General features: G+C 35.7%; 1 protein-coding gene across 2 annotated transcripts; it reads right to left on the bottom strand.

The window, feature by feature from the left end:
* Positions 1–558: 558 nt before the first annotated feature.
* LOC125872477 (protein RDM16) lies at positions 559–7,504 on the bottom strand. Of its 2 annotated transcripts, XM_049553211.1 has the most exons (7): positions 6,972–7,090; positions 4,076–4,159; positions 3,875–3,993; positions 3,226–3,663; positions 2,945–3,139; positions 2,588–2,748; positions 559–2,063 (listed from the first exon to the last, which is right to left on the bottom strand). In XM_049553211.1, the coding sequence occupies exons 3-7, from the start codon at positions 3,914–3,916 to the stop codon at positions 1,166–1,168; spliced, it is 1,734 nt and encodes a 577-aa protein (XP_049409168.1). In that variant the 5' UTR covers positions 3,917–3,993; positions 4,076–4,159; positions 6,972–7,090; the 3' UTR covers positions 559–1,165. The 2 variants fall into 2 exon arrangements, with proteins under 2 accessions (XP_049409168.1, XP_049409167.1); XM_049553210.1 differs by having other exon boundaries at positions 3,875–4,159; positions 6,972–7,504.
* Between the last annotated feature and the right edge of the window lie 16,344 nt (positions 7,505–23,848).

The following is a 23,848-nucleotide window of genomic DNA, read 5'->3' as shown; positions in this document are numbered from 1 at the left end:
TGTTATGAATCTGATGATCATTGAACCATGTAACAACAACATAGTGTAATCCTATAAATAGAATCTAAAAATGTGATGTGAATACAACCTTACTCCTACCTTCGTGAAGGCACATCAAAATCTTATTTAAAACCATCTCATATCCAAACCTAGCAACTAAACTAGCATATGGCAGATGAATCACAAATACTAGGTAAATTTTTTAAACAAAATCATTGCAGAGGCACCTCTGTTAGGTAGAAAACGTTTTTACAATTTTCTTGTGTTCGCTTGGTCAAAAAAAAAAATTAAAAAATATTTCATGGCTTCCCTAATAGAAATAGGAAGAACAAGTTGCACAAGTGACATTCCACATTGATTGGTGTCTTCCCCACCATCCAACACACTTCATCTTCACTATTTTTTCAAATATACTTTATACCGCTCCATTAGTAAGATAATCATAAAGTGAAACATTTAAGGAAGAGATGTAGGATAATTTGCACAAGTACTCTGACAATAAAACTATTAAATGTCTTTCTCAAGGGGAATGTAAAAGAACTTCAAAGATAGGTAATATAGACATTAAAGTACTTGGACTCGAGCCATTTATATAATGGCATTTTAGGAATTTAAAGCTACTGTTTGCCAATTGATACAAGCAAATGCACCAACAGTTATTACATCTAATAAGTAATATTCGAACAAACAGACGCAACTCATTGCATCAGATCAAAGAGGAGGACAGACATCTATAGCAACCATACAGCTTCAAGCACACAGTGCTACCAACTAACACCCTTTATGCAGCGACCGCCTAGTGAGTCACCAGATGCTGATGTTGTTGTGCACTACACTACCTCAGCTCGGAAAAAAGTGGTTGTTACACATTGATCAAAAACAAAAGGTGTACCTTGAACTACGAGCAGTTAATACTTAATAACAAGTAGAATCTACTCAAAATAGAGAAAGATGCAGATCACAGTTCCACAACCATCTCTGCCTTGGACAGCAAAGGTTAAGAGTAGCAAGTGCTCCTTTGAGAACATGAAATTACAAGTATCCTTGAAGTTTTCACTTTTCTTCTCCTCCAACATCATTCCACAATAGGACCACTCCAATTGTAATAGAACAGCATGAGACTAGAAAATCAGGTTTAGCAGAGACAGCAGAACGTTCAAATAAATTAAAATTCGTCATCTTTAAAGTTAACAGCAAGATCCCAGTAATGGGGAACCCCAGCATCAGCAAAAACTTTACGAGCAGCAGCCTCAGTCCTGCAGTCATAAACAAAAAACCTATGGAAGCTTGATTTAGCAACACTCCCTTGCCAGACCAACACACACTTGTTGAGAGGCTTATCTTCATCTTCACCTTCACCTTCACCTTCACCTTCATCATCTTCTTTCTTACCAGCAGCTGCCCAATCAATTCTTCTAAGCATAAGTTTCCCATATCGCTTGATTGATTTTTTCCCACCTTCAACAACAACAACACTAATACCTCCTGAGATCACCGCACACCCAGTCAAACGATTCTCCTGAGCGTTAACATCCACCTTGAAGCGGGTTTGTGGGTGGGAGAGGTCATTAATTTTGTATACTGAAACAATAGTCTCCGGTGCGATATTTGAGTCATCAAAAAGTTTCCTCTCTTTCTTCTCTCGACGCTCATCAGGAGTAAGCTTACGAGCAATATTCCTGTCTACATGAGCCTGCTCACGCTCAGCAGCAGCACTTCTGATCTCCATTTCAAGCTTTGTAGGATCCTGTGTGGCTTCTGAGCCAAGAACTTTCATTAGATTGCTCATTTTAACTTTCGGCTTTGGTGGTTCCACCAGGCCTTGTCGTATCATTTCTTGTCTTTCTTTCTCTCTGGCCAATCTTCGCTGAGTTCGAAGTTTCTTTTGCTCCTTTTTGGTTAGTTTCAATGGTTGGGGAGGAGGTGGAGCTGGTTCAGCAGGTGGCTCAATAGGGCGAGGATGTTCAACATATATGGTGATCCTTTCAATCTTCAACTGTTCGTTAGTTACGTTACCATCAACAACATCACCATAAGTACCAGATCGTAACAGAGGAGCATCCCTGGCAGGTCAAGGCAAGAAAATAAGGGCAAGCACAAAAGAAACAGTCATTTCAAGTTATTTTCAGACTATTACACGACAAAGAAAACCCTAACCTCTAGTCAATATTTCATTATTTTTCAGCTCCAGAAATTTATAACAGGTTTAGCATAGGTAACAGAAAGAACAAACCAAAGAGGCTTGCAACATCACAAGAATATTACAATCCACATTACAGGTATTCGTGCAGAGAGTTCTGCAGAAAGATATAGCCAGAGGAAGGTGGAGTAATTTCATGTGGATAGGTTGCATAATGCATGTTCTTTCTTTATTCCTTATCTTGGTGAAGCATAGATAGACAGATCACAGAAGCACATCGGGATCTACCACCTACCAAGATGCTCTCATTTTACAGTTAACATCAAGACCACCAGTTCAAGCTCCCGAGCCACACTGTGGCCCCAACAATGAGAATTCAGGAGACATACAAAAGTTTACTAGAAAGCAAAACAATATTGACATTGAAAAACATTTAGATCAACTTACCACCACTCAACATCAGGAATAGGTTCCTTCTGTTTTTCCTTGGCAATAACCCTTTCCGATACCTCAATGAGATTCGGATTTATGTCAGGCTCTGCTTTAGCCTTGGTCAACTGTGCTTGCTTTGCCTTTAGCTCTTTAGCTCGTGCTTCACCAAATTGGCTCTGAAGACAAATGTTGCAACATGATCAAAACAAGTATAGGAAGCAACAACAGAGAATGAGTACTGAAGAAAACAAAAAACAGCAGCAGCAACCATAAAAGAGGGCAGAGCCCAGTGCATGAAGCATCCTGTGTAGGACCCGAGGAAGGGACGTACCCCAATAGCAGCAGCAACCATAACAGGGAAAAGTTAAATACCTTTAACTTGATTATCTCTGCATCTCTGGACCATTTGCCTTCCTCCACAAACTGAAATGTCATCCTCTTGGGCCTCAAAATTTTGTTCTTGTCAATTCCCATGCCTGGATCATAATGAGGATTTTTCTCAGGATCAACCTCAAGTTCAGGTTTGAGAATTTGAAATGCTTCTTGTTTCTTTTTATTGATGTTCACCTGCACATATACTCCAGGTTAAACACAGAAATTCAAACAAAATATAAAATATGAGAATGGACAGCCAGAACAAAAATGAGCCATACCTTAAGAGTGCTCGATGGCTTAAGCATATTGACAATATTTCCCTGCTCATCGATTTCCCTACCAAGGGCATCCAATCGAAGAACAGGGGCCTTTGCAGGCTTTGGCTGAAGGGTAACCTCTGGTGGCATTTGCCCCGGAAACATGTTTATGAGGGGAGCAAATTCTGGGTCCTGTCGGAATCCCATCTTAGCAGCAAGTTCCTGTGCACGCTTTACTGCTTCATATTTTTGAGCTGTGAGCCCCATAAGATGAGGCAAACCACTAGATGGTGGATTGGATGCACTTGGTGCTGAACCAGGAGGTAGCAATACCCCTGCATCTGAAGATGCAACTGGAGTAGGAAAAATCCCTGCATTAGCCGAAGGTTGAAGGCTCTCCTTGGGTCCCACCTGTGGAAGTCCCTCTCTTGTAAAGTTGGGACCCTTGTTCTTGTTTAACTACATGACAAAAATGAGCACAGTTACAAAGACTATAATATGTTTATAGCAAAGTGGAAACTCTAATCTTCCGTTTATATCCTTTTGCTCTCCCACACCCCCAAACCGTCCCCGGGAAAGGGAACAAGGATCGGGAGCAAAAGAGATCCAACAACCAAAAAGAAAAACAGCGTGCAAAACAGAAATGTGCTAGATATTTGTAGCAACTTACTGCAGGTATCTTCTTGTACTTTTGAGTCAACTCCTTTTGCATTTGTAAAGCTCTCTTCGCTTTTGCTAAAGCATCAAGGGATAAGCTCCCACTCTTGCCAGCACCAGAAACTGTCCCATCTGTACTAGATTTCCCAGGAATCTGATGAGATCCGTTAATATTAACTCCCTTATTTTCATTTGTGGTAGAAAGCAAAGATACCTTGGTAGCTGGAGAATCACCATGAGCCAAGTTGTTACCAGGCAAAGTCCTTGATGTCACATTGTATGATCCCATTGTCTCACCCTGAAAAGTAAGGTCAAGGAAAAATCAGCACAAAAATCCCAGAGAGCACTGAAGTGTCACAAACAATGAAAGGAACGTGTATTCATCTCAAGATACAACAAAAAAAAAATGAACAGCACTTCTCAATCAGAAGGAAAAAACACAACAGCAAAGACATGAGCAAGTCAAATAAGCTATCCAAATCTTCCAAGGTTGAAGACTCAGTCCCGAGCAGAGCATTACAATAATTCCATGTGACAATATGACAAAAGAATTTTATCGACTGAATCTCTTAATCAGAAGTGAACCTTTAAAACCATGGTGTTTTTGAGAGCGCAAAGCACAAAAAGAGACTAGGCCTGGCCAAAATAAACCTTGCACAGACACAATGTATATAATCACAATTTTAAAACTGAAAAGTAGATGGCAAAAAGTTCATCCATAGGACAAGCAAATCAAAACATAAATGGATCATCATCCTACTCTTCTACAAGATTATCAAAACCAATTAGCTGTAGCAACTTTTGCCCTTCCTATGTCCTTTAACCATAAATGTTCTCAACTCCACTTCCTCTGCAACACCAAGTGAAATCAGAATCTTCACCAAATACTTCTTCATCTTCATGATTTTCAGGGACTTCACTTAACCATTCATTAGTCTCATCAATATTGTCAAAAACAAATCCAATCCTTGGTAACAACGCATCAATGTTTTAATTTGTATCTAATATACACTAGATCATTGAGACACTTTAGGGTTGTGGCAAGTAATTATGTAGCATCCCAATTCCTAACCCCTTGTTTTGAATAATCACATCATGTTCCTTGATTTAGCTCCTCCTAGGTTTAAATATGGTTTTTGGACTTGTTGGGGATGGTTTCTGTTTGGCACCCAAGGGGCTCGGGTGAGTTTAGGGCAAGAAATTACCCTTCAACGTGTTGCAGATTTTATTTGCCTAGTGCAACCGCAATTGCAGAAATGGCCTCGCAATTGCGACACTACAATTACGGATTCAGTCATACAATTGCAAATTGCAATTGCGGAAATAGCCATGCAATTGCAAGGCCAGCCAGATTGTAGCATGACACATTGCGAGCTAGCCATCAGAATTGCATAAATGGTTGTGACATAAAAGGGGTTGTTTCCGAAATTTTTGACATTCCAACAAAATTTTGGACGACCTAGGCTACAAATTGGAGGGCAGTCCAACTTGGAATCCATTTACCAAACCCTAGCGATTATACATGATTCTTCACTAGATTTTTTCATCAAAACTATGAAATAGAATGTCGAAATTGGAAGATTTGGCTCCAAGCCCTAGAAACATCTAATTGAGAATTTGATGTAACATCTAATTGAGAATTTTGTCATCAAAAGAAAAAAACATCTAATTGAGAATTTTACATCAATATGAAGTCAGATTAGAAATCTTATTTAATATTAGGACTTGTAGGGTTATGGAAACCCCGAAACGTAATTTATTTCAGAGTTTAACCACAAATCTCGAGGTTGTCTTTTCTGGGTTAACTTTGACTTTGGCCTAATCTAGAAATATGGAATTGACATTAATGGATCAGACCACAATCCCCTTATACCTTCAAATTCATGCCACAACTCAGTTCTTTCATGGTTAGTATGAGGTCCATATACACCAGAGAAAACCCATTTGAAATCATCTACTAAATTAAACGTTCAAATCTACAGGAAAGAGAAAATCCCAGCTTCAAAATCAACACATTTCCAGGCTCTTTTGTCCCACATAATTAGAATCCCCCCTTTGGTGCCAAGTGCTTTGAGTTCTGCCCAATCAATCCACCTATTCCCCCAAACCTGCCTGATCGGTGAAATGTTCCATTCCTCTATTTTAGTCTCCTGAAAACATATGATGTTTATCCCCCATTTGTGAATAAGAGATTTCAAAGTGCTTCTCTCATCATTATTGTTGAGACCCTGCACGTTCCAGATAAGAAGCTTTACTCCCATCTTGAGTGAGCTTTTTTGAGACCTGCCCGTTTCCTTCTTTCTGTTTTTTCAACAATCAAAAAGAAAAACAGCGTGCAAAACGGAACTGGAGTTGCTGAATTGGAGCCTATATCTATAAAAATGCCAAAGAATGCTCTTCAACTTTTTTCTTAAAAAACAAGTTCCGACTTTATTTTTTCTTCCATTCAGGTCCTCTATTTAAATGCAAAAATGAGGCAACAACTTCCGCGCCGATTGAAAATCCAATCAGCTACTAAACTTACATTTTCTTAATTAGATTTTTAAGTGGTAGATTTCTAATTAAGAATCACTTTGATAAATAATATTTGAATTAATTCAAAACTAACAAATTTACTAACTATTATTTAGAAAGTAATTTAATTATGCTTAGTTAGACAACTAAAGGATCAAGATAATAACTTAGACCAATAAAATAGTTCTTTTTAAAATGATCATAAAGGGCTGGCAGTAGCGGCAGGGATTCGAACCTGCACCCACATCTTGTTGTGTCAAGGGTGTCTAAACTATGATATTTAACTGTTGACGGTAGCATTTTATTTATATACAGGGTATAATTTTCAGTGAAGGGTGTCTGCCTGACCACCTTAGTACACTGTAGCTCTGCTACGCTACCAGTGAACCATGGTTTGAATATCTAAGGTGAAAAGGCAAGGTAATATTATTTGTTTCTTCATCTGCCTGAGCCCAGTGGACATATTAGGGAATACAGCTACTGGAGAAAGTACCATGAGGTGAACGCCACAGTTGTGTATTATTTTTATATATATGGCAGCAAGAAATAAGCAAAATAAGTTTAAAATGATGAATAATATGCATTAGGTAACACACCTTAGCAATGGAACCAACAGCCTGATCCTGGACATTATCAGTTGGCTCTTTCTTAGAAGTTGTCATTTGAAATCCACCTCCCCTCCTTTCTTCATCAACTTCCACATCCTCCTCCTCCTCCTTTGCTTTATCCTCAAACCTCCGTTTCTCTCTTCTCTCCTCATCCTTATCCCTCCAATCTCCATCATCAACTCTCCGTTTATCCCTACCATTGTCGTCCTCGGTCCTCCTCTTGTCAGAAACTCTAGGTCTCTTGTCATCCGCATTGCTTCTATCAACACTTTCTGCTCGGTCTTTCCTCTTATGGGAATGCTTTTTCTCCAGTGCTTCCTCCTTCCTATCATGGTAATGAGATCTTTCTCGGCTTCCCTCTCTCTCAGATCGGTGATGTCCGTCTTCTGATCGATGCTTGGAACGATGGTGATGATGACGGTGGTCATCTTCATAGTGCTTATCCTTGGAACTACGGTGTTTGTCTCTGTAATCCCTACTCGATTTCTCTTTCTCAGCCATGTCTATGAGATGTTCGATACGATTAGGGCACGCACACACATACAGTTTATATTATCTTTCGTCAAATACATGATCCGCCGGGTCGGGTTTTAAGAATCGACACTTCCTTTTGTTAAACACCTATATATATATATATATATATAATAGAGAGAGATAAGAGTATGAAAAATATTTCAACTTTGGTCGGATTTGTTGTTGTGCACTAAACTTTCATAAGGACCTATTAACTCCCTAGACTAGTTAAGGGGTAATACGGTATTAAATAGTCTAGGGAGGTAATAGGTCCTCATGAAAGTTTAGTATCGCAACAGCAAATCCGAGCAAAGTTGAGATATTTTTCAAACTCTTATCCCATATATATATATATGTATAGAAAAAAAATTAGGGATATTTTTTACCCATATAAAAATAGCTTATAAATATCTTTTATACATCTTGACTTGTAAAATATCTTTTTTAAAAAATAAAAGCTTTGAGACTTGTTTTTTTCTCTGAGCCTCAATTTTACTATAAACAAAATCAAGTGTCACGTTTTATATCTGATCCTAATGCAATAGGTATTTGATGTTGATGAACTGCACTGAAAGCACGTTTTATATCTGATCCTAACCCTTATGTTTGACTTAATAACATGTTTCTAATATTACGTTCACCTTCCTTATTTTAAATTTTTTGCAATAATTCTTTTAATATATTTATTAAAAGAACAATTTTTAAATAATTAAATTGTAATGAATAAAAAGTTAATACTCTAGACATGAAAATATTCTTTATTTTTTTTCTACAATAATATGTCGTTCTTTTCCTAGTCATTTGTTGTTGCTCTCTTCAATCTTCTTATCGTCTTCGTTTTTCTCTTTAAAAGTAACAATCTTCCGCTGAATCTTTTTTCTTTTAAGAAGAAGAAATCTAAGTAGGAATTCTTGCTTATAATATATGTTTTATAAATTTTATGACTTTGCTTATAGGTATTCAGTATTTTGTTTAATTGATGTTGATGAAGTATCTTGGTTAAGAGCAATAAGGCCTCTATGGGTATTCAAAAAGAGATGATTAATTTTTTAGTTTTATTCAGTGTACAGTATCTAGCTCTTTGAATTTCAATTTTTAATTCGCATTAAGAAGTTTTATTTTAAAATAAAATATTCTTTTTTAACGATGACTCGTGATTAAGGCTAGCCACCGGAACGGGTTGTACTGGTACCGTTCCGGTACCATTCAGTCCGTTCCGGTCCAGTAGTATTCGGAACGGGATGAGATTCATTGAATCGCTACACGGAACGGAACAGTATCATGATTTGGTACCGGTTCATCCCAGTTCATTCCGGTTCCGTTCCGGTCCGATCCAATCCGGTACCGATAAATCATTTTTAATTAAAATAAAAAATAATATTTTTGTCATTATTTACTTTTATTAGCATTTTTTTTTTTATTTAATTTTTTAAAATTACAAACTTAAGTTATTTAACTTACAAGTTATAAGTATAACTTAATAACTTATAAACTTCAAAAGATTCAAATCTTTAAAACTTATAACATAACTACATAAGCTCAAAAACTTAAAACAAAAACTTTATTAAACTTAACTTACAAACTTATATACGTAAAAATTAAAAAATATATATTTAAAATAAACTTAAGTAAAACTATTATAAATTTTAAAACTTAAATAATATAAACTAATATAACTTAGAAAAATAAAAAAAATATTCGTATTTTCGTAATTCAAAATAACTCAAAAAAAATTATTATTTTTTGAAATATCTATATGTGCCGTCCCGTTTATCCCATCCCGTTCCGTTCCGATCCATTCCAGTCCGTCCCGATTCTATCCCGGTATATAGTGGGATGGGACGGAACTGAGCCTCCATCCCGATAGTTCCGATCTGATTCATCCCGGTACCGGTCAAACCGTCCCGTTCCGGTCCGGTGGTCCCATTCCGGTCTGGTGCCCAGCCTTACTCGTGATCTCCATTCGTAGGATTCAAACCCAAAATCTCTTTTTTATGGATAACAATATGGAAAAATTATCAAACTAGTCAAAATTAGCAATTTATTTATGAAAATTGACTACAGTTTCAAAATATTACAAAAAAGAGCAATATGTTGTTTTTATAGAAAACACTTCTGCTCTCTCCCTTGCCTCTCCTCCCTATCTCTTGCCCTTTCCTCTCTCGCTTTGTCCCCCCTCTCACTTGCCTCTCCTCCGTCTTTCTTTCCCTCTCCTTTCTCTTGTCCTCTCCCTCCCCCCTTCTCTTTCTCCTCCCAATAAGAAGAAATACATTCAAATTTGTTATTATCAATTGTATTCAATCAAATTTAGGTGAGAACTTTGTATTTTATTTCAAAATTGTATTTAGAAAACTCCAAAAACTGTATTTTATATTTTTTGTATCGATTGTATATATATTCATACGAATACAATATGCATTCATCATCTCTGTCAAATGTATTTGTATCCTATTAAAGAGAGGATGAATACATTTGTGTTCGTTGTATTTCGAATACAATTGATACAAGATAAATACATAATCTAATGCAAAATAAATAGAAAATACAATTGATACAAAATAAATGTTGCTTCCAATTGCACATGCAAGTGTACGCGGTCGCATAAATAATATAGTGGCTCTAAAAGAGCCGGATTATTAACTCAAAGGAATTGTGGATTAACTATTTTACTAAATTATATTAGTCTAATTATTTATTCAAGTGTGTCAAAAGAGTTTAATTTATATTTAAATACTACGAATGCAAGAATGAAATAATAAAATTACTTACAATGGTTGGAAAATTTCAAGACTGCAACATGCTTAAGGTTTCATGTATCACATCTCATGTAATGAATTAACTACGGTTATCAAATTACTGATTTACAAGGGTAATTTTACGATCATGATCTCCCGACCTCTAGTCGCCTACTCCAATAGACAATGTGTTTATATCTATGGTGATCAAACATGAAATACTAAAACAATTTAAGCGATAACCAACACTAATTCAAACAATCGATGTTCAACAATTACCTGTAGTCGCAACCCCAAAACAAGGGTCTTTAGCTACTAATGTCTAAGAAAAGAAGAAGTAGAAGAAAAGAACCCTAAAAAGTATTACAGCTACAAAGTATGATAAATAAGTTCCTCCTCACAAAATATCCCTAGGATCCTATTTATAGAGTTTAGGAAAAAATAATTCCACTTCTAGTCCAATTAGGAATCCTAAATAAACTAAAATTTGTTCGGAAAGTTGGGGTTGGCTAGAGGCAGTGCGCCACCATAGCGCCAGGACTGTTGGGGCAGCGCACCAGCAATATGCCTGAACTTAGCTCCAGTAGTTTAGGCCCTGGCGTGGTATGCCAAGACTTCTCCAGGTGTGTTTTTCTTCACGCTCATTTTCCCTCGCTCATGTCGCCTCCTATTTAGCTCATATTCCTTTAGAAACCCATGCATATGTTAATCATGTAGGTTAGTGTGCATTTATTGTAATTCCCAATCAAAACACAATCAATATCATCAAGAATGTCCTCGAAACATAAGGCACATGAAGGTAAATCGTAGTAAATGGGCATATAAATATGCCCAAGATTAATAAATATAAAATACAATGCAAAATAAATACAAAATACAATCCTCTCTCCTCCCTCTCTCCATCTCGCTCGCCTCTCTCCTCTTAATATGTATTCATTTTGATACAAATTAGTTTGTATTTGTATTCTTTTTCTCCAAAATTAGAGAAAAAAAATACACTCTCTCCTTTCTCTCCCAGATCTCGCTCGCTTCTCTCCTCCCTCCTCCCCTAACATTCCTTTCTCTCCCAAATCTCTCTCGCTTCTCTCCTCCCTCCTACCCTAACATTTCTCTATTATCCAATATTAAGCAAACTATAATTACAGAGTCCTATTTAATGTTAAATGTTTACTATTTTGATAAATTTCCCTAAAATTATACCTCTTCAACTTTTGATTATCACAAAGATAATCACATTAATATTTTTCAATTTCATTGTTGTCAAAATAATTAGAAAATTTGTCAGATTTCATATTTTCTAATTGTTAATTTAACGCTATATATTTCATATACCAATTAAGAGTTACTGACAATTTGATCAAAAAGTGGGTTAGATTATGTTTTCATAAATTCAAAACGGGGTGAACATTCTAGGATTTGGATTTTTTCTTCTAACTAAACTTTTTGAACAAGAAATTTGCAAAAGTAAATATTTTTTAAAAATAAAAAATAATATGAATAAGAGTGAATTAGTCATATTATAATTATTTTTATCAAGACAAATTGATTAAAAGAATTGTTACAAAGAAATCAAAACAAGGAAGATAAATGTAATATAACAAATCACAAGGGAGGTCAGTTTTATGGAGTCAAATCGATGAACTCTTGGGGATCCTCCTCTACCTTTGAACCATAAAACTCTGAAGGATTCATCCTAGTAAAATCTCAAACCCTAGCCATTGTTGTTCCATTCGGGTTAGCCCGTGCAATAGCATGTTGATTGACCTGAGTGGTTATGGCATGAGCCGACGCTTGGAATGCTGCCCTAAACTCGATATGAGAAACTTGCTCATTCAAGCGGTCTGTTGGAGCTTGCGGTGCTTGTTAGTTCTTATTCTTATTTCTTCTAACGTAAGCTTTTCTAGGAGGCATGATTATGTAAATATGTAAAGTACGAATCAAAACATAAGAAGGTTAAATAGTGTTAAACTCTATCTCACGACTGAGAGCATGAAAGAAGTGAAGTATTTCCTAAAATATTTCATAGCTTTTTATTCATAGATGTGGCGCGCTTCACACCCATGAGTAAGACTCTACTTAACACGACTTTCAAACACCCTAGGAAACTTACACCTGATGCTTTGATACCAAGCTTTTCACTATCTTAGACTACCCCTAGTTGTAATATGGTGGTTAGATCCACAAGTGACCGCAAGCTAACCCATGGTCTACTATAACACTATGATTTGTTTAAACAATAACTGAGAATAACGGAATGCATAAGTTAAAGTGAAATAAATAATAAGTCAATGATTTAAAATTGAATACTCAAAAGTGAGTTTATTTGATACAACATCGAGTGATATGTCTACTTAATTGTCTATCTGAAAGTCTTGACTACGTTGAGTTTCTAGGATAAGCCCCTAGCTAGATCTAACTGTCTAAAAAGTAAAATAGTAAATAACTGAAAGAAATATAAAGATTTTACTCAAAATGTAAGGACTCACCAAACGTGTTATTGAGATGATCGAAATTCATACTTATCGTAGGTTGGATGTTGAATGTCTGAACCTATATTATAAAATAATATAGTGCAAACAGTATGTGATCATTACTTTGAATGTATTGAATATGTGAAATATGCATGATAAGACTAACAAACTAAATATGAACCCATGTATGACCCATGATTTTAGACTATGAACACATGATGAAGCTTATGAACTATGAAATTATGAATTTATGAAGATATGCATGCTTTTATGAAGTTGATATGAATGATTTGAGGATGCTTTGAGAGTAAAGTATCAATGTTGTTATTGTGAAAGATTTTCTCACACACTACTAAGAATATGATTGTTAAAGGTTTTCTCACATAAGGATTCATAAGGTTGAAAAATTTTCTCACCTAAGTTGAATCAAGATTAAAGAGCTATTCTAAATGAACTTTAGCTTGAATTGGTTGATTAATTGTGCCTTTCCATGATGAAATGAATATGATTAATGACTATTTCATGGAATTTATACCTAGCACCAAGAGGATATCGAGATGGAGGTTCTCCCGTTAGTAAAGGTCGGGTCACTAGTAGCAATCTCTTTGTCCCATAACTATGTGCCACCATAGAATAGACATTAGCTACTGGATCCACTTTAGTTAGATTTATGGTTCTTATCTTGGCAAGTAAGGACATCCCTTTACGATGTGGGACAAACACTGGATTCCATGTTATAGCTCACATGGTCTATGTTGGTTACATGATAAACTTCCCGCGATAATTAACTAAGATTACTTCTAAAGTATCCCACAAGTGTTTTAAAGATGTTAAGCTTGTATTAACCATGATTATGTCTTATGTTTTCTAACCATTTTATCTTATGATTTAGCTTGGTCATTGTATGTTATGTAAAGTCCTTTTTAACATGATTTCATAACACTTGTGCATTGTTATCATACTTAGTACATTCCATGTACTAATGCATACTTGTGCCTACATTGTTTCACCAATGTAGGATCTGACACTCCTATCTCTTACACTTGTGGCTAGTTGATCCATTTGGTATTTGAAGATTGGTGAGTCCTTATGATCCGAGGACATAGACACTTTTATAGCTTTATGTCATTTTAGTTTTCAGATATTTGTACGTGGTATATAGGTTATGTCCCAACTACTTGTTTTGTTTAGTAGATGCCTTGTTGAGTCTTATGTTAGATTTCCACTTAGCCAAACTCTTTTATGATATAAAACTATTTATTTGAAATCTTTATTTCTATTATCTTGTATGATGTATGCTAAGTGGCTTGTGTAGGGCCTTTCGAGATCCTATACATCATGTTACGTCTAGGGTATACTTTGGGTCGTGACAGTGTTGCACTTTGGCCTGGATCACACAAAAAATTAGGCATTACTTGTCTACATACATCACATACTTGATCTCAAGGATGGATCCACTCAAGTACATCTTTTATTCCTTCAGTTAAACTAGAAAAGTGGCAAATTTTATTGATCGAGTTTGATATTGTGTACGTGACATAGAAAGCCATCAAAGGACAAGCCTTGGCTGATCACCTCCCAGAAAACTTGGTGGACCAATATAACAAGTCACTCACGACCGACTTCCTTGATAATGAGGCGTTGTTTATAGGAGAAGATACATCAGAGTCATACAATGGATGGAAGATGTTCTTTGAGAGATCATCAAATTCCAGAGGAGTCATAATAGGAGCAGTGTTGATATCAGAAACATGTCAATATTACCTAATCTCAACCAAGATCAGGTTTTGTTGTACAAATAATATGGAAGAATATGAAGCTTGTATTCTCGGACTTAGGATAGGCGTAGACATGAACATCAAAGAACTCTCGGTGATAGGTGATTCTGACTTATTAGTTCATCAGGTGTAAGGAGAATGTACCACTAAGATTGTTAAGATCCTTCCTTATTTGCATTGTGTAAAGGAGTTAAGTAGGATATTCACAAGGATTAAGTTCAAGCAGGTCCCTCGAGCTCAAAACGAGTTTGTCGATGCTTTGGCAACATTGTCCTCAATGATACATCATCCAAACAAGAATTACATCGACCATTTAAAGGTAGAGATACATGATCAACATGCATATCATTTTCATGTAGATGAGGAACTGGCTGGAAAGTCATGATTCTACGACATTAGTAGGTTGATAGAAGCACAAGAATATCCTGAAAATACCACAAGCAAGCAAAAATGGACTTTAAGGAGGATGGTATATCATTTCTTCCTTAATGGAGAAATTTTATATAAGATAACTCTGCATTTAGGATTGTTGAGGTGTGTTGATGCCACATAAGTGATAAGGCTTTAGGAAGAAATACATATAGTATCATGTGGACCCCATATGAATGGTTACCTTGGCGAAGGAGATTTTAAGAGGTGGGTGTTTTTGGATGACCATGGAGAGAGATAAGATCTAACACGTGCATAAATGTTATCAGTGTCAAGTGCATGGAGACTTTATAAAGGTTCCACTAAATGAGCTCAATGTGATGGGTACCCTTGGCAATTTACCTTTTAGGGCATGGACGTAATTGGACCCATTGAGCCTCCCATATCGAATGTGCATCATTTTATTCTAGTAGCTGTCGACTATTACACAAAGTGGGGCGAAACTTTGACATACAAGGCAATGACTAAGAAGGTTGTAGCAGACTTTGTTCACAACATATATAGTTTGTCAGTTCTGGATTAATATATCCAATCTCAACATTGATCTTATGAGAGAAACTTGTGAAAGGTTTAAGACTGCTCTTCAAAATTCCACAGTTTATTGACCACAGAAGAATGGGTGCAGTTGAGGTTGCAAATAAGCATATCAAGAAGATTTTTAAATCAAATAGTTGACATTCAGAAGCAATGGCATGAGAAGCCACCATATGTTTTGCTTGGTTATCGCACCGTAATCAGAACATCTACTTGGACAACTCCATATATGTTTGTTTATGGTTCTGAAGCAATAATACCTACAGAGGTAGAAATACCATCTGTAAGGATTATTCAAGAGTTTGGTCTAGGTGATGCATAATGGATACGTAGCATGCATGAACAATAGATGCTTATCGATAAAAATAGGATGGACGCAGTCTGTCATGACCAACTCTGTCATAATAGAATGACCAAAAAATTTAACAAGAAAGTCAAACCTCGACAGTTCACACACACCAGGACAATTAGTATTGAAGATGATATTTCCTCACCAAGAAGAAGCTAAAGGAAAATTTTCACCAAACTGGAAGGGTCTCTATATAATTTAAAGAGTACTATTTGAAGGAGCAATAATCTTAGCAAAAATGGATGCCAGGGTGAGCACAAAGCCAATCAATTTAGACGCCATCAAGAAGAACTACATTTGAAGACCTCAAGACTAGTTTTTATTTCTTATACTTTTGAATTTCTTTGATGTAACATAACTATGTCTCGATTTGAATTCCAATGGTGGGGTACATAGGCAACCAACACCAGAGCCGTCTACCTTAAAAAACCCAATAACATTATTTCCATGTATTCAGAACTATGCTCGACCTAACTTCCCTCGATGGGATCATAGGTAATCTTTGTCGGACTCAGCCCCTTCATATTTTCATTTTCTATTGTATTTGAACTTCGTCCTGATCTGGTTCTATTTGGATACGTAGGCAGCCGGAGTTAGTCTTGATTATTACATTATTTTACTTTCTTATTGTACTCAAACTACGTTACGACCTGATTCCACTTGGATATGTAGGTAGCCCGAGTCAAGCTCGATAATTGCATCACATAGTTTTATTTATTTATTTTTTCCTTGTAACTGAATTATGTCCTGACCTGATTCTATTTTGATGCATAGGGAACTCGAGTAAGATTCTGTCATTTCATTGCATAATTTTCACTTTTTTTACCCTCGAACTATGTACAAGCTTAATTCCTATTTGGGGATACGTAGTCAACCTTAAAGGTTCGGTCATACCTATACGAAACCCTTTTTTAGTTATGTATCATTAGAAAACAAAGGATCTCACGAAAGAGTCTGGGAAGTGTCATGAGAAGACAAGACCATGAGAAAGACCACATCTGAATATGGAGAAGCATGATGGACTTTGAAACATATAATAACCTAAATATAATAGAGAATTACTCTCTCTCTCTCTCTCTATATATATATATATATATATATATATACATAATAAACTTATTTACTAAGAACAAGCTATTGCTTTTTTGAAATATTACTCTACTATTCCACCTACCAAGTATCTAGGGTAAGATATCACATGCAGGCTGAGAAGGTGTTGAAAGATTTAGGGTATACTTGGATCGTAACATTGCTAGATTAAATTGAAAAAACAATATTATTTGAAAAATAATGTTAAGTTGGGGTAGTATTATAGAGTCCGTAGTCTAAAGAGTAATTTTTTAAATAAAAATTTTCAAAGGAGTAACAAAAATTGGAAACAAATTAAATGACTGAAGGGGTGTGTGTGGGGGGGGGGGGGACCACACCTTACAATAAAAAGTTAACGACACATTAACTTTTTATGGAAAGGCGTTAAGGAACCCACGTCTTTCAAAAATTAAATGTGAAAGATGGCTAAGACAAAGTTTCTCACCATACATAAAATATACTAATGTTCTTTTATTATATTTCTATCATCACTTGTTTAGTTTCTCTTGCACCTAAGAAAAAAAAAGGAAAGGAAAGGAAATTTTCCATGTTTTATCAGAAGCTAAGAGTAGTAGAAATCGCCCCAGTTGCTATGTCACTAGCAACAACAACAAGGCATTCTTTAAATTTAGCAAAAAGAATTTTAACAAGGCTATTGAATGTAAATGACTTATAAGAGTGAATGCATACAAAATTTTGAAATATTATGCATTGATTTTCTATTTTTTCTTCTATGATTTTATCAACCCCTTTTCTAAACTCATCACCCCTTTCAAATAATCACCATTACGCCAAGAAAGTCAGATTAGAAAGAATATTCTGATGATAGAATTGTAGCAGAAGGAAATGAGTATTCTTAATGTATGGTAAAATCATTTGTGTTAATCATCTTTAACATTTACTTTTTGGTAGGCATGGGTGTTTATTGACTTGTAAGGCTTTTCCATCCACATGTTTTGCCATAAAGAGTTAAGGCACCATTAAAATTTTATTATAAGACACAATACCTCACTCTTTATCGATTTGATTTGTTGCTATTTTTTGTTACTCTTTTGAATTTTTTGATATGAAAATATCATTTAGGTGTGGACTCCAATATTATATCCAGATAAATAGGCATAAATGTCATAACCTGCTACATCTTCATGCCATTTAGGCGCAACATGTCATAGGATTGTCCATGTGGAAGGCTTACATTGGAAGAGCAATAGCCTTTGGTGGAATATTCTAGAAATATATGGAGAGTTCAATGCAAGACATTAGAATTCCATGGATTTACGTGGAAGGTCCTTGGAATCTTCTAATGGTGTAGAGTATTAGGACTTATTTGTAAATATGTAGGGACTTGTATAATAATAATTATTTATCTATTAGCCCCTAGGTTAGTAGTATAAATAGAGGGACATTCATTTGTAAAAATTATCAAGCAAATCTTCCAAGTCTTAGGCAATATAAAAACTTTCTGAAGCAATTCTGTTGTGTCTTTCTTTAACTCATCATTCCCTTAGAGATTTAGTGTTAAAAAGGCTTACTTGATCTTGCAAGATCGTGAAAGATTTGTGAGCAAATTATCAAGGTGCCGCACGATGTGCTTAGTAGAAGTCTAAGTCTGTGACAACGTGGCATCAGAGCAAAAGTTAATACTAGGGGAATAGTAAATGAGGGATGCATAATGCTGCCAGCACCACCAACGCCATAGAGGATGTTAGGGAGAAGCACCAAAAGGGAAGAAGGAATCATACGAAGAATGAGGAACTATTGTTCGACCCCACACCAAGTGAAGCGTTGCCATCTCATTCACCTTCAGCCACTAAGGCGAGTGAAGAAGAAAATGAAAAGTTTCCCATAGATATCATGTATGGAGTAGAGTGGACCGTGATGGTTGACACTGCAAGGCAAGCTGTGGAGATTTTTGACAATTGTTTTAACAAGGCCGATGACAAGTTCAAGACTCTTAAGGATTTCTCCCTTTAGGGAAATGTCAATATCCTAAAAGTGTTGAAGGGGCGTAAATATGTGTAATTGGAGATGAAGGAGACCATCACTTCCTTTGAGTATCGGCTTATGAATGCATTAAGCACAGTTGAAACCGTGAAAGCCGAAATGGTAGTGCTCAGGGAAAAATTAAAGCTAGAAGGTCTGCGAGACCAAGATTAAGGCTCCCAAGCCTTCGATATTCAAAGACACTTGTGACGCACAAGACGTTGAATAATTTCCTTTAGCACTTGGAGAATTACTTCAAGTGTAACAAAGTGAAGATCAGTGAAAACAATATCAACACAACCATGTTATACCTATTGGATATGGTCATGCTATGATGGAGGCTAATAAGGAAGGGGATTTATACCATTAACACATGGGAGAAACTTCGAGTCGAGTCCAAGAAGACCTTCTTTCCAAACAACGTCATTTGTGAGGCGAAGCACAAGTTTAGAGAGTTAAGCAGACATGCAACATACGAGCATATGCGGATGAGCTCACCACCCTAACGCTTCAGATTCTCAACCTCACAAATAAAGATATGTTGTTCCACTTCATCGATGGGCTGTAAAATTGTGCCAAGATGGAGTTGGAATGTCGACAGGTTAGGACTATTGATGAAGCCATCAAGCATGCCAAAACTTTAACATACTATAGGCATGAAAAGCATGACAAATGCAATGGAAAGAAGACGAGAAGTAGTCATGCCAAAGGTGGGGGGGATCTAGCAAAATAAAGGAGAAACAACCAAATCCCAAGAATCACAACACTTACAAGTATGATGGTAGAAGCTTGGATGCTAGAGCTATGATATAGTCAACTGCTCAGCCAGAATGAGGTTAGACAAGTTAACTATACACTATTCAAATGCTGCTGTCGGGTTCAATATTGTTTTCTTCTTGCGTGAAACTGATAAAGATTTTGCCTCATACACAGAGTTTTTATGGTACTTGAGTGCAAAAGATCGTGTTGAAGTTGCAAAGCTTTGTGATGGAACTCACATGTTCTTGGTGCCACCTTCAGACTTCATTAGGAAGGTTCTGAAAGTTGATGGTCCAGCGTGTCTTTATGGTGTAGTTCTAAAGTATGCACCTCATACAACTAGTGGCACATTCTTGCCACTAGAGTCCTATCAACCTCAATACGTCGATGTACCAGAGATTACATCCTCTCAGGTTGACTGAGAGAAGCTCTTATTAACATATGACCATATTACAAGTCTAAGTAATTTTTAGCCATCAAGTAGTGTAGAAGGATCTGCAGGAGCGTTTGCTTCGAATGTTACTGTTGCACCATAGTCTTGGAGATATGTTGTTAGACAGCTTTAGCATGGAAGACATCATGATGTCGGGATAGCTCATGGCACCATATGTTTTAGTGGTGTTTCGTATAAAAGCAGTCTCTTTATGTCCTTAGATATCGTTTTCCTTCATTGAATAATGTTTACTCTATTTATGTGTCATTTTTCGATAATAGAGATGAAATGAAATAGGTGCCCGATTGTGACATGCTAATCAGAAACTTAATCTTGTAGAAAATATTTGTTAAAGGGCCATATATCAGACTGATTAAGTAATTTTCATCACCAATATTCATTTGAACTCCTTTTCTACAAAGATTCCCTCCTTTAGGAGGAAATATTCATATTCTTAATGTGCAAGATATGTACAGCTCTTGATGAAGACTTATGTAAGCAAGTGAATATGCTAGGTGAACCCAATTCTTGTACTTGGAGAGTGGGGTTTCTCACAAAAGAGCGTTAAATTGCGTAAAATGAATCTTTGTATATTAAACTTAAGAATACCCCAAAAAAGACCACATGTAAAAAATATTTTTTTTCCTCATTAATTATTGACATAGAGTTCATTTCTTTCCATTATTATCTATATGCCCGTTGAACCCAAAAACAGTTTCTTTGGAGGTGAAACTTACATAAATCTCATTAGTTTAGGAGCTAATTACTTAGATATTTTCTAGTTTGCAATATTATGTATCTTATCGAATTTTGATGCCTCCAAATACGTCCAAATACATGTATCTCAGGTACATGAGTCAAATTTAGGTGCAATTTATTCTAGATAAATTGTATTCAAGTGGACTCGCATGTATCTAGGATACATAGCAAATCTCGTTCACCACTCTCCCATGTATCGGGTATCCCAGATACATGCGAATTACTCTAGATACATATAAATACTTGTATCTAGTGTGATTCACATGTATCTGAGATATGTATGAATTTCACTCGCCTCTCTCCCTATTTTTTTTGTATTTGGTAGCAAAAATACATGTATCTATGTGTAAGATACGGACGAATACATAATTAGTGGTAAGATACATAATATTTAATTTGAAAGTATAGGTAATAATAGTATATATGGTAATTAAATATGTCTAATTATGTAGTTTTTTCTTCTTTGAAATCAATTAAAGCCAACGCAATAGACCAAATTAATACAACAATTTTCCCTAAACGATGCTAGGACTCAAGAAACACTTTCTTTGAGTTGCATGCTTCAATATATATAGTTCATATGCAATATTTCAACGTATAAAATAACCTAGGGAAAGAAAATTTTCACTTCAAAATTAACATTGCAATATATACCGGAGAGGGAGAGTTAGAGTCTTTCAAATTGTGTTTGGTTTTCTAAGCGTCAAGGTTTCATTTCTTTATTTTGTTTTTAACTGGTTATATTATGTATGCTTTGAGAATAGATTGAGAAATCAAAATTCATGAGTAGATACTTTTGTTTCTGATAATGTGTGTTAATTATTACTCCCCTGATATCTTGTCCTGTTGCAATCTGAATAAAGGAAAATGACATTTTCAGATATCTTATGTGTAAAAATTATATAAAAAAATGGCTTGTAAATAAATATAGAATTTTATGTGTAATAGACAAATCAAGCATGGGACTTATGTACTCTACATGTTTAAAATATTTTTTAGCAATTTTTCTAAAGAAGTTTCTTAGGATTGTGACTTGATTTGCATTCGCTCTTTTATTATACTGTTTATTGAAATAATTATCATATAGTGATATTAATTATTCAAAATTATATTTCATAAAAAAAAAATATTTCATCATTTTTTATGTGGCATCTCTATGACCTCCAATTGCATAATTTCTTTTCTCTTTTCTAACATTACTTTCTTCATTTCACTATGTAATAACAACACAATAATTTCTACTATAAATTTTTTCAATTTCTCTTAATTATTATAATTTAAAAGTTCATCTCCATAACTAATAGCACTTCAGTTTCATAACATTAATTACAATAATTATATCCGTTAATCTTATGACTTACTCACACATTTTCATCACTCCATGTAACATCCTAGAAATTAGTAGTGTAAACTAGAGCCTAACACAAGGATTAGAGTCGTAAATAACTCCCAGTACTTAAAATATTTTTTTTGGTTAAGGCATCAAGGTACGAATCCCCAAGGACCAACTAAGGATCCTTGAGGAGAACCCTAAAACCTCCCTCAAATGTTACGCCCAAGGCTACCCCTGGACGCAACACGGGACCTAGGATCACGAGTGACCCCAAGCTAACCCTGCTGGCATAATCATGAGCATACTAAAGATAAACTGAGCAATAAAATTGTGCAGAAGTTAAATAATAATGAAAGTCTGAAATGATGGGGAATACCCATATACTGTCTGTATAAATGGGAAGTGAGAGTTTGAATACAAATGAGAAATCAAACTCCAAAACTAAAGCTGAAACTAACTATGTATGAAATAAAGCCTCTAATGATTAGAAATGATGGGACATGCCCCAGCTAGATCTAGCAAAACAGAAACTAAAACTAAAAGTAATAAAGATAGTCATGTCACTAGTCCTCGGAGAATGAGGACTTACCATTGATGCTGCTGAATTGAAGATCGGGAACCGATCTATGCGTGACCTGACTGCTGAGGGCCTAAAACCTACATCACAAGAAGATGTAGCACAGAGTATGCGTTAGTTCTTGAAAGGTACTGAACATGCAGGATAGAGTAAACCTGAATAATAACATAACTGAAAATAACCATATATCTGAACAATGACATGAGATAAGCATGATACAACTGGAAATACTGAACATGAAATACTGAATGCAATGGCCAAGTTTATAACATGATGGGATTGATTTCTAAACTATACTAATAACATGGTCAGTGCAATAGAATCTGACTGAACTGTAAGGGAACTACTAATAACCGACATAAAATCACCTGAGCTAAATGTGGAGTCCGATGTATACATCCTATCGAGAGGACCCAATATACCCGGCCAAAGGTATAAAGGCATGCTTGCGTGATCACTAAAATGATACCCACATAGAGAACATACAACCTACGGGGAACGTAGTTTTGAGACTTGGGGGGTGTCTAACCCTAGTCCACTCGGTATTAAGCTTCCCATATGATTAAGTAATTTAGCACATTATAACTGAAATACTGTAGTACTGGATAGCTCAAAACTGACATGCAAACTGAGAATGCAACATTTATATACTGATAATAATGCATTCAAAATCTGAGGTATGTTTATATATAACTGAATTTACTGACCTAGCATGTGTAATTCATGAACTAAAGGAACTACATAGCTAGGGTTCTGAGTTTATGCATGAATCTGGGCAAAGCAATACTATAACGATATAATACGATTTAGATCATTCTAACAACTTAAACCCAACAATTCTAACATTCAAGAAACTATAAGTCTAGTTAATAATAAGGGAATCAAGAATCTGACTGAAAACTAGGGACCTAATGGGTGAAAGGAACCCACTAGTGAAATCCCACGTACCTGGTGATGAATTCCATGGAGAAATCTTTCAATTTTGTGGTTGGAATTGATGGAACCTTCCTGCGTTCTTGAATTAGGGTTTGGTCGCCTCTTTCTTCTTTCTACGCTTTAAGTTTCTAAGTTTTGATTAATGATTTGACTTACGTAAGTTCGAGTTATATTTCTAAGCTTAAAC

This window comes from Solanum stenotomum, chromosome 8 (genome assembly GCF_019186545.1).
Source record: "Solanum stenotomum isolate F172 chromosome 8, ASM1918654v1, whole genome shotgun sequence".
Classification (NCBI taxonomy): Eukaryota; Viridiplantae; Streptophyta; class Magnoliopsida; order Solanales; family Solanaceae; genus Solanum; species Solanum stenotomum.
Note: the sequence above shows the minus strand (reverse complement) of the source record. Positions and strands in the feature narration are given on the sequence as shown.